Below are 16,206 nucleotides of genomic sequence, written 5' to 3' on the forward strand. Positions count from 1 at the left end.
GCCCGCGGGGCTCCTCTGGGCGCTTTGCCTGAGGCATGTGAGCACCCTGTGGGGGAGGGGCAGAACCCAACATCCATCCATCCTTGTCCGTGCAGACACGGCTGCCGGGGCTCCACACACACTATTCCACTTCCTTCTCCCAGCGACTCCCAGAGGAAGAAGCTGGAAGGCTGAAATCCTCGCCCAGAGTTACACGGCCGCTAGTAGGAAGTGGAGCCAGGATTTAAGTTCCATTCTCCCCCCAAACACATAGCGGACATCTCTAGGCAGAGAGTGCCACTCTTGGCCACATTCCCTCTTGGCTGACACCCATGTGTGCTTCCAGGCATCTCCTTCAGGCCTGGCACTGCCCCCTACATTGCCGGCCACAACCTAATCAAGGCCCATGCTGAGGCCTGGCACCTGTACAACGACGTGTACCGCGCCAGGCAAGGCGGCCTCATCTCCATCACCATCAGCAGCGACTGGGCTGAGCCCAGAGACCCCTCCAACCAGGAGGACGTGGAGGCCGCCAGGAGATACGTCCAGGTCTGTTTTCCCTCGGGCATTGTTTTTCCTCTTCCCTGTCTCCTCTCCTGTCATGCCTCATGGGAATGGAATTAGATCGCAGAACAACGTGTTAGGGTGCAGGCCCTGTTCTGCTCTTATCTGACTCTGTGAACTTGGTAATATCCCCTAACCTTGTTGGGCCTTCATTTTCTCATCTGTGCCGTGGAGAGGACCTACCTACCTCAGAGGTTTGCTGTGATGAAAGCTCTTTGGGGTTATCTTTTAAGCCTTAAAAATGATCTGTACATGTAGTCCTTGCTGTGTATAACGTTGGCTTGAAGATAACAAATAGAAAGAAATTCTCTTCAGCGTCTGGTTTCACTACAGTTAATAGAACCAGGCTGCAATGCCACATGCAACCTCCAGGTGTCACCATATAACCTTACTTCCTCAGCCTAAGGCTTCCGTACATTGGGAGCTTCAGACTCTGTGAAACTCATGAGTGCCCCCAATTCCAGGAGTTTAACATAAGGACACGCATCTCTTGGTCGTGGGATTTTGCTCCTAGGAAGTAGAGGGACTAGCGGGCAGGTGCCAACAACATGACCCACCCGTGTTTCAGCCTGAGCCCTGACAAGAGGAGATAGAAAAGAGTGGCCGCATCGCCAAGTTTTTCTCTGGCTCCTGGGAATGTCTCTGAAGGGGTTGGAGGGCACCCTCTCCCAGGTTTCGCCTCAGGGAGCATTTTGGCTCTGAGGAGGAGCCTCTGACTGCAGCTCTGGGCAGGGACACCACGGGCCTTGTTTGTCAAACTCTTCACAAGAAAATCTGACAAATGCAGTCAAATTAGTAAATGAAAATAGAAGTTTAATTCTCCTGTTTGCTAGCCAGCCTGGGGGAAAGTATTAGAACGGAATTAGTGCATCCCTCATTCCAGATATATTGAATTAGAGCAGTCGTCGTTTTCTGAAATGCAAAAGCCCAAACCTCGGGAAATGTTAGTCTCGTTAGATTGAGACACCTGCTGGCGGACTGTGGAACTGCAGCCCAGAACTGGGGCACGCCCTCTGGTAAAATCAGCTTCTAAGGGCCCCAGGTCACCTCAGCTGCAGGTGAGGGGAGGATGTGGGAGACCAGAGGCCTCTCGGAACCCCAGCCTCGAGGCCTCATTCAGGAAAACAGACAGGAAGGCTCCCACTCAAGGACTGTGGATCCAGTGCCCATGAGACGCCATCCTCTGCCTGGGCACCGGGACAGCCTTGCAGCTCAGCCCTCCCCAGGAAGTTGTGTGTGAGCCTGAGGTGCGATGATGGGGAAAGAGCCGCTCTGTGGTGGTGGGGACCGCAGCCTGGAGGCGTAGTCTCCCCCTCTCCCGCGGACCTTTCGAGGGCATCCCAGCTCAGTGCATCTCCCCCCCAGCTGCCCTAAACGGGATGGCAGCTGACAAACCAGAGGAGGAGAAGAGGGCATTGGGCACTTGAACTGCAACATGCAAACAGCCGCAGAGATGAGGGTTTAAGCATCGGATTTGGAACAAACAAGCAGAACAGAAGCAGACTCAGAGAATATTTTGGTGGCTGCCAGATGGGAGGGGGCTTGGGGAATGGGTGGAAAATGTGAAGGGATTTAGAAGTACAAATTGGTAATTACAGAATAGTCATGGGATGTAAAGTACAGCTTAGGGAATATAGCCAATAATATTCTAATAATGAAAAATGGTGTCAGATGGGTATTAGATTTATCGAAGTGATCACTTCATAAGTTAAATAAATGTCTAATCATGGAGTTGTACACCTGAAACATTGTACATCAACTGTAACTGAAAAAATTTTTAATTTTTTTTCTTTTGAAATTGATTTCAGAGAGAGTAAGGGAGAGGGTGGGTGAAAACATCAATGAGAGAGAATCACTGATGGGCTACCTCCTGCATGACCCCTATTGGGGACTGAGCCCACAATACAGGCATGTGCCCTGACATGTGACCTCCTAGTTCAGTGGTCGGCAAACTGCGGCTTGCGAGCCACATGCGGCTCTTTGGCCCCTTGAGTGTGGCCACGAAGTTTCAATTGCACTGTACGTGCATGCCCACACGTGGTATTTTGTGGAAGAGCCACACTCAAGGGCCCGCAGTTTGCCGACCACTGTCCTAGTTGACACTCAACCACTGAACAACACCAGCCAAGCTAAAATGTTGTGTGTTTTTTAAATAAAAAAATAGCAACTACTAAATACCTAAAAAGAAAAGAAAAAGGATGGCCCAGCCCGTGTTGCTCAGTGGTTCAGTGTCAACCCATGAACTAGGTCACGGTTCAATACCCAGTCAGAGAACAAGCCCGGATTGTGGACTGATCCCCAGTGCGGGGTGTCAGGAGGCAGCCAGTCAATGATTCTCTCTCATCATTGATGTTTCTTTCTCTCTCTCCCTTCATCTCTGAATTCAATAAAAATATATATTTTTAAAAGAATGGGATATGGAAAGAATGTGGGGAGTGGGGACAAGTGTCCAGGGGCGTACCTGCTAATGCTGAGGCTGATGTCCCCCACCCCCACCTGCAGTTCATGGGAGGCTGGTTTGCACATCCGATTTTCAAGAATGGAGATTACAATGAAGTGATGAAGACTCGGATCCGTGACAGGAGCCTGGCCGCAGGCCTCAACAAGTCTCGGTAGGTCCTGGTGCCCAGACACCCAACCAGGAGAGGGTCAGGAGGGAGTCTGGTCTGTGGGACCGAAATGAAGCTCCTGGGTGGACAGCACAGTGGCGAGAGCATGGCTGTTGGGTCAGAGAGGTGTGTCTGAGGCAAGTTACTGTATCTCTGGGCTTCCTGCTTGCTGGGAAGATTAAACATGATTGTGTATGGGAAGCTCTCAGCCGAGGTCCTGGCACTGCTATGTGTTTGATGAAAGGCAGTTGCTATTATTGTTGTTATCCTTCAGAACAGCCTGGAAATCTATCTTCAAGGGCACCCACTTCTTATCAACCCACCACCTCCCTCTAAAGACAAATTCCCCAGCTCATCCTACCCCATTCCATCACCTATAAGTGAATGGGTAGCAATGGGTGATGGCCAGCATGTTTGTTGTTTGGCCAGTAGGTGGCGATGGTGAGCACAAAGTAGTCCTACTTCCTGTCAAAAAAGTATTGGCAACATCAACAGCTAACATGTATTCATCTTCTATTGGTACTTCTATTCCTATTTAAAGATGAGGCACAAATAGTGAAGCAAGATCATCCAGCTATTAAATGATGGAGCTGGGATATGTAATCGGGCTGTCTGATTCCAGGGCCCACACTGGGTTTGAGTCACCCAGCTGGGATTAGAGATACAGGATGTGGATGAGGACGGAATGGCCTGGCCTTATGGAAACATATCCACAAGCTCCAAGGTAGTGCATGTTGTTACCATAGCTCAAAAGGCCTTTGAGTCTTTCCCACAAACTACCCCATAGAGCCCAGCTGGAAGGATTAAGTAATCCAGTCCCCACCCTTGTAACACATCCTGGCCTGGTTAGGGCAAGTCCTGCTAAGCAGGCTGTGCCTACTGGTCTGGTCAGCCAGTCTGGTCTCAGAGAAGCAAGTGAGCACTCCTGTCCATCAGCATAGCTTTGCTGAGTGTCAGGTCAGAGTCTGTGTAAAGAGGAGCCTCCGTCAGGCTCCTCACGTGGTCGACACACCAGCTGGGAAGTCAGTCACCCTCATCACTCCAGGGAATTCTATTCCCCAATTTGTTCATCCAGCAAAAGCTCAGAAGATGAGATCATGACGAGGCAGGGCACCAGCTGAGCTGGGCCTTGGCAGTGAATAGCATTTGGGAGGACAGAGGGCATTCCATCCAAGAGGAACGGTGTGAGCACCAACCCAGCGGTAGGAATGAGTAGGGCATGTGCAGTTAATGGGGGGAGGGGTACTGGCCTGGCGACCGGGGGAGGGGCCAAGGCCACACCGTGAAGGGCCTGGAGGCCAGGTAGAGGGGCTCAGCTTTGATGCCATGGGCCCTGAGGCGCCACTGCTGGCTCCTGGGCAGGGCTCCAGTGTTCTCCCAGCAGTCTCAGAACCTCAGGGAGGGAGCGTTTTGCTCCCCCAGGTTAATGACAGCAGGAAGGTCAAGATGAAGGTGTCAGACGCCTAAAGGCAATCCCCAGGCAACCCTAAACCAGCAGCACCGAGTCTGCCTGCCAGAGGCACCTGCAGGCAGATGGGGCTGAGAGGAACCTGTATGTGTTGTACGCAAGCACATGCTAATCCGATTTTATAGGAAAGTCTCAGAGAACATGAAAAATGCTCCAGCAAATGCTTATTTTACAAAAGTGTAGCGAGATCATGTGAGCACAAAAGTTCCAATCTCCAAAGTTCAAAAAATTTAATCTGTAAAAACATTTCCCTTACTAATAAGGATAGACTTTGGAGAAAAGAGGCAAACCTAAAGAAACCACAACAAAAACGATGCCTTAGAAAGGGCAGATGACGGAAATACAAATTATAAAAGGTAAAACCTTAAGGGTTAGTCTTAAGGTATATGCCTCAGACATGTCCTTGATTTCAAAATCTACCACAGATGGTAAATATCAGAAGTTGCATGTTAATTTTTGAAGAAAATAAAAAAAAAATATGTGTATCTGTCCAACTGGGAGGTTTATAAGAGTAGCTTTTAGTTTCATTTGTAACAGGGGCAGTGAGGTTGCAGGGCGGTAGGCGGAGCCTCGGCACCTCCCGCAGCAGTGGCAGGGCCTCTCCTCGCCCCTGCACCACCGCCACCCTGTCACCAGTAGTTTACAGCGCCCTGCCTCGGCCCCAGAACATTCTCCTCCCAGAGCATGGCTGCTCCTTCCCCCCAGGCTCCCGGAGTTCACGGAGAGTGAGAAGAGGAGGATCAATGGCACCTACGACTATTTTGGGTTCAATCACTACACCACTGTCCTGGCCTACAACCTTGACTATGCCTCTTGGATCTCTTCCTTTGATGCAGACAGGTAAGGCATCCAGCAGGGCCTCCAAGAACAGTCTTTGGAAAAGACAGTGGCCCCTCTGCCCACCTCTTGCATGAAGGCCCGCGTGGCCCGGAGAACTGCCTCCTGATGCCGTAGGTCCTGGGGTTTCTGAGATAAGTCCTGTCTCCTGAGACTCCTAAGCAAACCCCACCAGCCTGACAGTAATACACGGGATTTCCAAGACGCCTCCCATTGAGATAGGCATGCCTGGAGTTCTTAAATAATGTTTTCGAGAAAAACCTTTTTCTTCCCTTTTCCTTTTTTTGTCATATTTGTTTTACTTATAGATGATGTATTCCAGCTAAAATAACAATAAGGACTTTTTTTTTTCCCCTTTTCGGAGTAAAGGTCAAAGTATTATTTTTGTATTACACAAATAATGTGTTCACAGTGGTTAGAAAGCAAGAATAGGAAATTCTTTAGTTTTAATCCTCACCCAAGGATATATTTCCATTGATTTTTAGAGAGAGTAAAAGGGAGAGGGAGAGACAGAGAGAGAAACATTAAGTGCCTCCGCACTCGCCCTACCCAGGGCCGGGGATCAAGCCTGCAACTGAAATATGTGCCCTTGATGGGAACCAAACCTATCCATTGAGCAAACCTGCTAGGGCGGATAGGAAATTCTTGTGTGTCATTTCAGAAGTGTGTGTGTGTGTATATGTATATTCACATTACACATAGTTTATACAGTATATATTTGTACATGTCTTTGTTACAAAAAAAACAACAGGATTAGCCCAGGCAGTGTGCTCAGTGGTTGAGCATTGACCTATGAACCAGGAGGTCACAGTTCAATTCCTGATCAAGGCACATGCCTTGCTTGCGGGCTCAATCCCCAGTCCGCAAGGGGGCGTACAAGAGGCAGCTAATCGATGATTCTCTCTCATCACTGATGTTTCTATTTCTCTCTCCTTTTCCCTTCCTCTCTAAAATAAAAAAATATATATATGTATATATTTAAAAACCAGATTATACACTGAGTGGCCAGATTATTAGGACCGGCCAAATTATTATGACCACCCCATCAATACAATGAAGTGAATTAGTTATGCAAATAATAATAAAACCTTGGGAGTATTTCCTTAGGAAGTTTTCAATATTCAGTATTTTTAGAAGTGTCAATGAAGTACTGATGGGGTGGTCATAATAATCTGGCCACTCGGTGTATGTATATATACTATTTTGTTTTATTTCAACTTTCTAAAAAATGTTTTTATTGATTTTAGAGAGAGGAAGGAACAGGGAGAGAAACATCAATCAACTGCCTCCTGCATGCCCCCTTCTAGGGATCAAGCCTGCAACCTGGGCATGTGCCCTGATCAGGAATTGAACCAGCGACCTCTCAGAGTATGGGACGATGAGCCACACCGGCAGGGCTGTTCCTTTTATTTTTTAAGTTCTTTTATTACTATTACTACTACTACTACTACTACTACTATTACTATTACTATTATTATTACTATTACTAGAGGCCTGATGCACAAAATTTGTGCAAGGGGCTCGGGCCCTCGCAGCCCCGGCTTCATCCAGCAGGTCGTCCGGACGGTTGTCCAGAATGTCATCTGGATGGTTGTTTGGCTGCTCAGTCTAATTCACATATTAGCTCTTTATTATATAGGAATTAAACTTAGAGAGAGGAAGGGGGAGGGAAGGGAGAGAGAGAACGATTTGTTCCACTTATTTTTAAAAAAATATTTTTATTGATTTCAGAGAGGAAGGGAGAGGGAGAGATAGAAATATCAATGATGAGACACAATCATCGGTTGGCTGCCTCCTGCACGCCCCACACTGGGGATCAAGCTGCAACCTGGGCATGTGCCCTGACCAGGAACCGAACTGTGACCTCCTGGTTCATAGGTCAACACTCAACCACTGAGCCACACTGGCTGGGCTCCACTTATTTATACATTCACTGGTTGCTGCTTGTATGTGCTGACAGGGGATCAAAGCGGCAACCTTGGTGTATTCAGATGACACTCTAACCAACTGACTAACCACGCAGGGCTGTTTCATTCCTTTTCTATCAAGCATCCTTCCATCCCAGTAGTGTGAAATCTTGTCAAGGTTCTTTCTTTGAAAACAAATGCGTACACCCCACTGTGTCCTGAACCCACCATTCAGGCTTGGGAAGGGGGACTGAGAGGACCCCTGCTGGTCCCCAGTCAGGCACCCACTGGACTCTCGCTGCCTCACTGGTCTCCGGACGCCTCCATAGGGACCCGTGCTCAGCTAAGAAATGCCCCCCATCCACTTTCAGCTGAGCAAGATAAATCCAGTTGTTGGTAAAACTAAACGGTTGGGTTATTTTTTTCAAAAATTTGGATTAAGTTAAATAACTGTATTTGAAATGCTTGACTCTCAAGACAGTTGGGTTTCTGTGCCTCCCACAGCAGGCGCTCCTTTGGCACAACCTGTTGCCCTCTCTTATCTGTCACTGGATAGAGGGGCAGGGTCTTGGGCACTTGAAGCAGGTCCCAGCCCATAACCCCGTCCTCACACAAAGGGGTTGGTGCCTGTGGCACTGACTCGACGCAGGTGACTCAGGGAAGCCCGTGACAGCTGCACCCACTGGAGACGTGGGCATCCCAGAGCCCTTTCACAGCCAGTGTGCAGTGTTGAGCCTGTGGAGGGTTCGGTCCGGGAGTGAGACCCTCCCCCTGCACACGTGGAGAGCTGGAGCAGAGCGCTAGCGTGGCTTGTCTGGTTACACCAGCACTAAGCAGTGAACCTAGAACTTATGGAGAGAGAATTGGGGTCATTTAACTATTCTGGGTTCATTTATGACTCTCACGACTAGACAAAACCCAAGGTTTTTCCTAGTACAAATCCTGCTTTGTCTTTTGTGCAAAGGGCCTCTGGGAATTTATAAGACAGACCTAATCTTGTGTTTGAACTGGCAGGGGAGTTGCCTCCATCACAGATCGCTCTTGGCCAGACTCGGGCTCCTTCTGGCTGAAGATGACACCCTTTGGCTTCAGGAGGATCCTGAACTGGTTAAAGGAGGAGTACAACAACCCTCCGATCTACGTCACAGAGAACGGAGTGTCCCAACGGGGAGAAACAAGCCTCAATGACACTGCACGGATCTACTACCTCCGCAGTTACATCAACGAGGCACTCAAAGGTATGGCAGGCCCCCCCTTCCTCACGTGCACCTCGCACTGCGGGAACATCTGCTCATATCTGCATTCAGCGGGGCTTTGTACCCATGAACCCCATAATGAGAAAGATGAGGCTTCTTACTCCTGTTGGGTTAGCTGCACTGCTTTTTTTCCTTCCTAGACTTAAGCTCAGCAGGCAGACCAGTTGCCTGAATCAGCTAGACCTGAGCTCTCTGTATCCTCATTGATGCCTGAGGCCCCTGACCAGCAGTGCCCTCCGGAGGATGGTTTGGGCAGGGCTAGGAGGAACCATTCGGGCTTAGGGGACTGTCTGAAGGGTCTTTTGCTCCTGAAGCAAAAGTTTGAGATCCCCAGCTCAGCAGAACTTGGGAGAAGACTATGACAAGGAAACAGTAACACTGGTGAAAGAGAGTAAGTAATGCAGCTGTGAAAACAAAAGATCAGGAAATCCGATTCCAGTTAAAATCCTTCCCAAGGGCCACTCACTAGTATTTTCTATAGAGAGGAGCACTGGTCTACCCATGCTCCCGAAGCCCTTCAGGGCTGAGCCTTTCTAGAAAAATGCTGATGGCTCTGCAGATAACAAACACTGCATGCAGTGGCTGGGCAGATCTCTGTCACAGAGAACGGAGTGTCCCAAAGAGCTAAAGAAAAGCTGGCCTGGATGCACATGGGGACTGTGGGAGAGCTCTGGGCAGCAGGGCCTCCGCAGGCCTGGGGGGAGGGTGTCTTATGCAGGAAGCTCATGCCGGGCCTCTCTTTGGACAGCTGTGCGGGATAAGGTGGACCTTCGAGGATACACTGTTTGGAGTGTGATGGACAACTTTGAGTGGGCCACGGGCTTCGCAGAGAGGTTTGGTCTGCATTTTGTGAACTACACTGACCCTTCTCTGCCAAGGATTCCCAAAGCGTCAGCCAAGTTCTACGCCTCTATAACCCGGTGCAATGGCTTCCCTGACCCAGCCGCAGGCCCACACCCTTGTCTCCAGCCAGAAGGTGAGATGCACCTCTGAGAGCGACTAAAGCCAGAGGGAGAAGGATGAGGGGCCTTTTCCAGTCTATTTTCTTCTAGTTTATTACCCTCCTCTCGGCCTTTCCATTCCCTTCATCATCTGCCAGTATTTATTTTCTTTGAATGTTCTTAGGATGGAACAAGGCACTGTTACATCTAGAAACTAGGCCCTGCTCTGGGAATAAATAGCAGGTCTAGAGTCTCATCCTAGCCCTGCTATTAACCTGTTGTGTGACCTTAGGCAGGAAATGAGGCAAATGTCTGGGCTGGTACAGGATCAAACACAGTGCCTGACATAGTATAAGATGACAGGATTTGTGAATGACTGAAAAAATATGGATTACTATCTATACTAATAATAGACAAATATGCAAATTGACCATACCTCCATGATGCCCCACAGCCAATCAAGAGGGAATATGCAATTTAAGCAGGACAAAGATGGCAGCGGCCAAGGAGCCAGCCGGAGCGGGCGGGAGGCTTGGGTCACCCCCGGCGATGGAGGAAGCCAAGCTTCCCACCCGCATAGGCTGGCCCCGGAAGGAGAGGCCTGTGGGTGGTGGCCACGGAGCCGGCCTGAGTGCACAGGAGACTTGGGTCACCTGGGCCAGCTGCCAAGGGAGGGGCCTGCAAATGGCCCTCAGCCCCTCACCCAGGTTGGCCAGGCACCCCAGCGGGGACCCCCACCCCAATGGGCGCGTGGCCAGCCTGCAAACCACCACAAGCCACTTGCCCAGGCTGCCCCGCCCCCCAAGAGAACCTCCACCCTGATCTGGGACACCCTTCAGGGCAAACTAGCCGGCCCCCACCTGTGCACCAGGCCTCTATCTATACTAACAAAAGGGTAATATGCTAATTAGACTGGGAGACCTTCCGGACGTTCTTTCTGGACAAAGCCATGGTGGTGGGGCTGAGGTAGAGGTGGTTAGGGGCCAAGAGGGGAGGGCAGTTGTGGGTGATCAGGCCAGGATGGGACGGCAGTTGTGGGTGATCAGGCTGGTGGGGGGACCATTGGTGGTGATCAGGCCAGCGGGGGGGAAGAGGGGACAGTTGGGGGTGAGCAGGCTGGCAAGGGGGGCCAGTTGGGGGCAAGCAGACCATCAGTGGGGGTCAGTTGGGGGCAATCAGGCTGGCGGGGGGGGGGGGGTTGGAGGTGATCAGGCTGGCGGCGGGGAGCAGTTGGGGGCGAGCAGGCCAGCAGGCAGAGTGCTTAGGGGCAATCAGGCAGGCAGGCAGGCAGGCGAGCAGTTAGGAGCCAGCAGTCCCGGATTGCGAGAGGGATGCCAGACTGCCAGTTTAGGCCCGATCTCTGTGGGATTGGGCCTAAACTGGCAGTCAGACATCTCCCAAGGGGTCCCAGGCTGGAGAGGGTGCAGGCTGGGGTGAGGGACACCCCCCGCCCCCATGCACGAATTTCATGTACCGGGCCACTAGTACAAATATGAGACAATTACCTAACTTAGATTATACTCTAAATTGCTGATAGAAATGATTAAAAATAAGTCTACTTTATTCAGAGGCTCATCCGTCAGTGACAGGAATGTGTCCTCAGCTAGGCGCTCACTCGGGGCACCTGTGCCAGGGATCTAGCTTGGGCTTAAAACAGGTTAGCACAGTCCAGTAACCACATCGGTGCTAGTGTGAATGCCCTCTGTTGTCCTCTCCTAGATGCTGGACCCACCATCAGTCCCAAGAGAGAAGAGGAGGTCCAGTTCCTGGGCCTAGCCCTGGGTGCAACAGAAGCCCAGACCGCGTTGTACACGCTCTTTTCTCTCATGCTTCTTGGAGCCTGCGCTGTGGCATTTCTGTCCTACAAGTACTGCAAGCACTCCAAGCAGCGGAACACACAACCAGGCCAACAGGAACTGAGCCCTGTTTCTTCATTCTGACCACACGTGCCACCTCCTCCAGTTCTGTGAAACAAGCCTAGTTTCTTTGTACACCTTTACCACCCACAACACTCCTGAGATCTTCCATCCCGCCCATACCAGAGTTCCTCACAAAGGCCTCCTGCGCTGTCAGAGACACACCTGCAAGGACTGCAGTCCCTGATTAAAATGGGAATGTCTGCATCTTGCCCCAGTATCAGAAATTCATTTGGCCATTAGAAGACCCTGCAACTGGCTCTTATGCAAATGTGCAGATACTGAACTTGTCCAGTGGTTCTGTGAGCCACTTAACTGGGCAGTTCCAAGTTGAAGAAACTTTGAAGATAGAAACAGGAGTGAAAACCAATCCTTTTTCTAAGAAATCAACTCCATTGCATAGATGGACTAGTGTCATTTCCTGCCCCCTAGCCTCATATCTTGTGTTTCTCAGAAAATAAAAATGGTACCATGACTGTGTCCTATCCCCTATGAGAGATTTTCCTTGAGAAAGTAGGTTCCAGAGAACTTATGAGGTCACACAGGCCAATTGGGATATCTACGCTTTCCCACCAGACCAAGGCTTCCTGCTTACATTATATCTCCCTGGCAGAATAACCCTAATATACAAAAAGAGATGTCCTGTGAATGATCCTTTACTCCCACCACTCCCACCACCTATGTCCTCCTTCCCTGTGTAGAGGCAGGTGTGTAAGGACCCAAGCGTGGCCTTCAAGGCATAACGATCTCACCTGGGTTCACTTAGCCTGTTTCCCTTTTCCTCTCTCGATCTGTGGTGGTTCTAAACTGCATGCCCTTGACTATCCCATGTTCTTTTGTGTCCTTGCAAATACTATTCCTTCTGCGTAGGATGCCCTTTCTTCCGAAAATGCCTTCAAGCCTCAGCTCAAATATGTACTTTTTCCTCTTTATAGCTGCCCTCAATTCCCCAGGCAGACACTCCTTCTACTATGCTGTAAATACTCCATGACCACATTTTACTGAAATTGCAAATTTCCCTGCTAGCTACTTGAGGCTGAAGGACCATGTCTCACTGTCTCTAGCAAGAGACAGGGCATAGAAAGCACACCTGCTCCTTTGGTGTTATTCACAGAATAGATCCAGAGTAGTGGTGGGAGCACAGGAAGATGTGCTCTTATTAATTCCCCTGTGCTCGCCTCTTCCCATGACCACATAATAATTATAACTAATTACAGACCCACCAGCACTGAGAACCATCTGAAGACTAGTTGAACAAAAGTCCTGTAACTAAGGATGTACAGAAGCCATGTTGAGACTAGTAGGAGGGGTGGTAAGGGCAAGTCCCACACCCATTCTGTGGTGATTAAGAATCGGGAGGGAGCCCTGGCAAGTGCTGCTCAGTGGTCAGAGTGCCAGCCCTTGCACCACAGGGTCAGGGGTTCAATTCCCGGTCAAGGGCATGTAACTGGATTGCAGGTTTGATTCCAATCCTCTCCCTTTCTCCCTTCCACTCTGTCTAAAAATCAATGGAAAAAATATCCTTGAGTGAGGATTAACAACAAAAACCAAACAAACAAAAAATAATTGTTAGGGATAGCTTGGCTGTGTAGATACCCCTGAGGAGGGGTCCAAGCCCCACACAGGTATCCCCAGCCCCGGGCACCAGTACCAAAAGGGGAATCCCTATAACATCTGGCTATAAAAACCAGTGAGGATTTCGTCCGACTGAGACAGAGGGTAGCTGGAGACGTAGGCGCACCTCTTAAAGGGGTGGGGGGCACGCACAGACTTACCCGCACACAAACTTACTCAATATGGGGCTGCAACAGAGGGACAGCAGCTCAAAAAGTGCCAGGTACATATAAGAGGAACTAAGGTGACTTACTTCAGAGAAAGGGCTGAAGGGGCAAGTGGTCAGGAGAGAGGCTTCTTTGTTCCTTTGCCAAATGCTCCTCTCTGCAGTCAGCAGGCTGAGACAAGCACCAACTCTGGGCTCTCCATTAACCAGGCTCACACGGGTCGCCCCACCCACCTCACGCACCCTGACCAAGTCTCTACCAGCGGCTTTTCCACACAAGTGGCCTGCTTCCATCAGCACTGTGGACTTTCCCAAAATCTCTCTAAGGGCCACAAGCCCCAAACAAGCAGTGGCTGGCCTCAGCGTGCCTTGTAGCTCTTGCTAAATAGCTCCAAGTCCAGCACAAGCAACAAGTGGTCTCATTTTGCACTGCTCCTCCTATCGGGTGGTACCAAGCACATGCAGCAGCTAGTTTTGGCCTAGACCAGTGGTTGGCAAACTCATTAGTCAACAGAGCCAAATAACAGTACAACGATTGAAATTTCTTTTGAGAGCCAAATTTTTTAAACTTAAACTATATAGGTAGGTACATTGTTATTAACTTAATTAGGGTACTCCTAAGGCTTAGGCAGAGCCACACTTAAGGGACCAAAGAACCGCATGTGGCGCGCGAGCCGCAGTTTGCCGACCACGGGCCTAGACCATAGCTTCAACTAAGCGGCCCCAAGCCTGGTACAAGTGGCAGCTCACCTTGGCCTACCTTGCAGTCCCTCCCAAGAGGCTTCAGAACCAACACATGTGGTGGCCAGCTTCACACCACACCAGAGCACCACTCACGAGCTCCACAAACAGCACTCCTGAAGGGCCTGGCACCAAAGCCCTGCTAAAGCGACTCCTACTCTGTGGTGTCAGCCCCCACACAAGTCTGCTGCAGTCACAGCCTGAAGGTCAACCCCACCCACTAATGTGCCAACATTAATCAAGGCTCAACTACAACATAAGGACACACACGACCCACACAAGGGACACCCACGGAACAACTGGCTCAGGTGAATAGGGAGACTGCACCATCGGGCCCCACAGAACACCTACTACATAAGGCCACTTTTCTAAGGCCAGGAGACGCAGCAGCTCTACCTAATACACAGAAACAAATATAGGGAGGCTGCCAAAATAAGGAGATAAACATGTTCCAAATGAAAGAACAAGACAAAACTCAAAAAAAAATAACTAAATTAAATGGGGGCAAGTAATCTACCAGATGGAAAGTTCAAAACACTGGTTATGCCCTGGCCGGTTTGACTCAGTGGATAGAGCATCGGCCCATGAACAGAAGGGTCTCAGGTTTGATTCTGGTCCAGGTCATGAACCTTGGTTGCAGGCTAGATCCCTGGCCCTGATTGGGGTTTGGGGCACGTGTCGATGTTTTTCACTCTCTGTGTCTCTCACACTCCCTTCCACTCTCTCTAAAAATTAATGGGAGCCCAGCTGGCATGGGTCAGTGGTTGAGCGTTGACCTATGAACCAGGAGATCACAGTGCGATTCCCAGTCAGGGCACATACTGGGGTTGTGGGCTTGATCCCCAGTGCAGGACATGCAAGAGGCAGCCAATCAACAATTGGCTCTCAGCATTAATGTTTCTATTTCCCCCTCTCCTTTCCTCTCTGAAATAAAAAATATATATATTAAAAAATAAATCAATGGGAAAAATACCCTCAGGTGAGAATTAACAAAAGAAAAGAAAAAAAAGAAATGATAGGTTAAGAGACCTCTAGGACAACATCAGCATACCAACATTTGCATTATAGGCATACCATAGGGAGAATAGAGAGCAAGGGACTGAAAACTTATTTGAAGGAATAATGACTGGCTTGGCCAGCGTGGTTCAGTGTTGACCTATGAACCAGGACGTCATGGTTGATTCCCAATCAGGGAACATGCCCAGGTTGCGGGCACGTTACTCAGTGTGGGGCATGCAGGAAGCAACTGATCAATGATTCTCTCTCATCATTGATGTTTTTATCTCACTCTCTCCCTTCCTCTCTGAAATCAATAAAAATATATTAAAAAAAAAAAATAACGTCTGAAAATGTCCCTAACCTGGCAAAGGAAATAGACGTGTAAGTCCAGGAAGCACAGAATCCAAAACAAGATGAACCCAGAGGCCCACACCAAGCTGGATCATAATTAAAATGCCAAAGTTTAAAGACAAAGAGAAAATCTTAAGAACAGAAAGAGAATAGTAGTTAGTTATGTACAAGGAAGCTCCCATAAGACTGTCAGCTGATTTCTCTCTCAACAGAAACTTTGCAGGCCAGAGGAATTGGCATGAAATTTTCAAAGTGATAAAAATCAAAGACCTACAACCAAGATTACTCTCCCCAGAAAAGCTATCATTTAGAATCAAAAAGAAAGAGAAAGACAAGAAAAAACTAGAGTTCATCACCACTAAACCAGTATTATGAAAAAAGTTAAAGGGGCTTCTTTAAGAAGAAAAGATAGCCCTACCTGGTCTGGCTCAGTGGATAGAGGGTCAGCCTGCAGACTGAAGGGTCCAGGGTTCGATTCCAGTTAAGGGCACATGCTGGGGTTGCGGGCTTGATCCCCAGTAGGGGGTGTGCAGAAGGCAGCCAATCGATGATTCTCTATCATCATTGATGTTTCTCTCTCTCCCTCTCCTTTCCTCTCTGAAATCAATAAAAAAATAAAGTTTTCTAAAAAAAAAGATAAAAAATATGAACAAGACAATACAGGAAAGAAAAAAATTCTCACTGACAAAGGCAAACACTTTATAAAAGCAGTGAACCAATTATAAAGTTAGTACAAAGATTAAAAGACAAAAGTAGAAAGATAATGTGTAATAATAAATTAAGGGATACATACAAACACACATGAAAAAATGACAAAAACATAAATGGGAAGGGGTGAGTGATTTTAGGATATGTTGG

At 49.0% G+C, this 16,206-nt stretch overlaps 1 protein-coding gene across 1 annotated transcript in view; it reads left to right on the top strand.

Moving 5' to 3' along the window:
- The window catches only part of LCT (lactase), a gene marked incomplete at its 5' end in the record, with an annotated part of 50,920 nt that extends 39,362 nt beyond the window's left edge, over nt 1-11,558 (top strand). The window contains 6 exons of the mRNA XM_081096347.1: nt 326-528; nt 3,046-3,155; nt 5,326-5,460; nt 8,379-8,602; nt 9,369-9,596; nt 11,281-11,558. Coding sequence (XP_080952473.1) covers nt 326-528; nt 3,046-3,155; nt 5,326-5,460; nt 8,379-8,602; nt 9,369-9,596; nt 11,281-11,501 — 1,121 coding nt within the window. The 3' untranslated portion in view covers nt 11,502-11,558. The remainder of the gene's footprint in view (nt 1-325; nt 529-3,045; nt 3,156-5,325; nt 5,461-8,378; nt 8,603-9,368; nt 9,597-11,280) is intronic.
- Between the last annotated feature and the right edge of the window lie 4,648 nt (nt 11,559-16,206).

Source organism: Myotis nattereri, assembly GCF_964212035.1.
Source record: "Myotis nattereri genome assembly, chromosome: 7".
In the NCBI taxonomy this organism is placed as follows: Eukaryota; Metazoa; Chordata; class Mammalia; order Chiroptera; family Vespertilionidae; genus Myotis; species Myotis nattereri.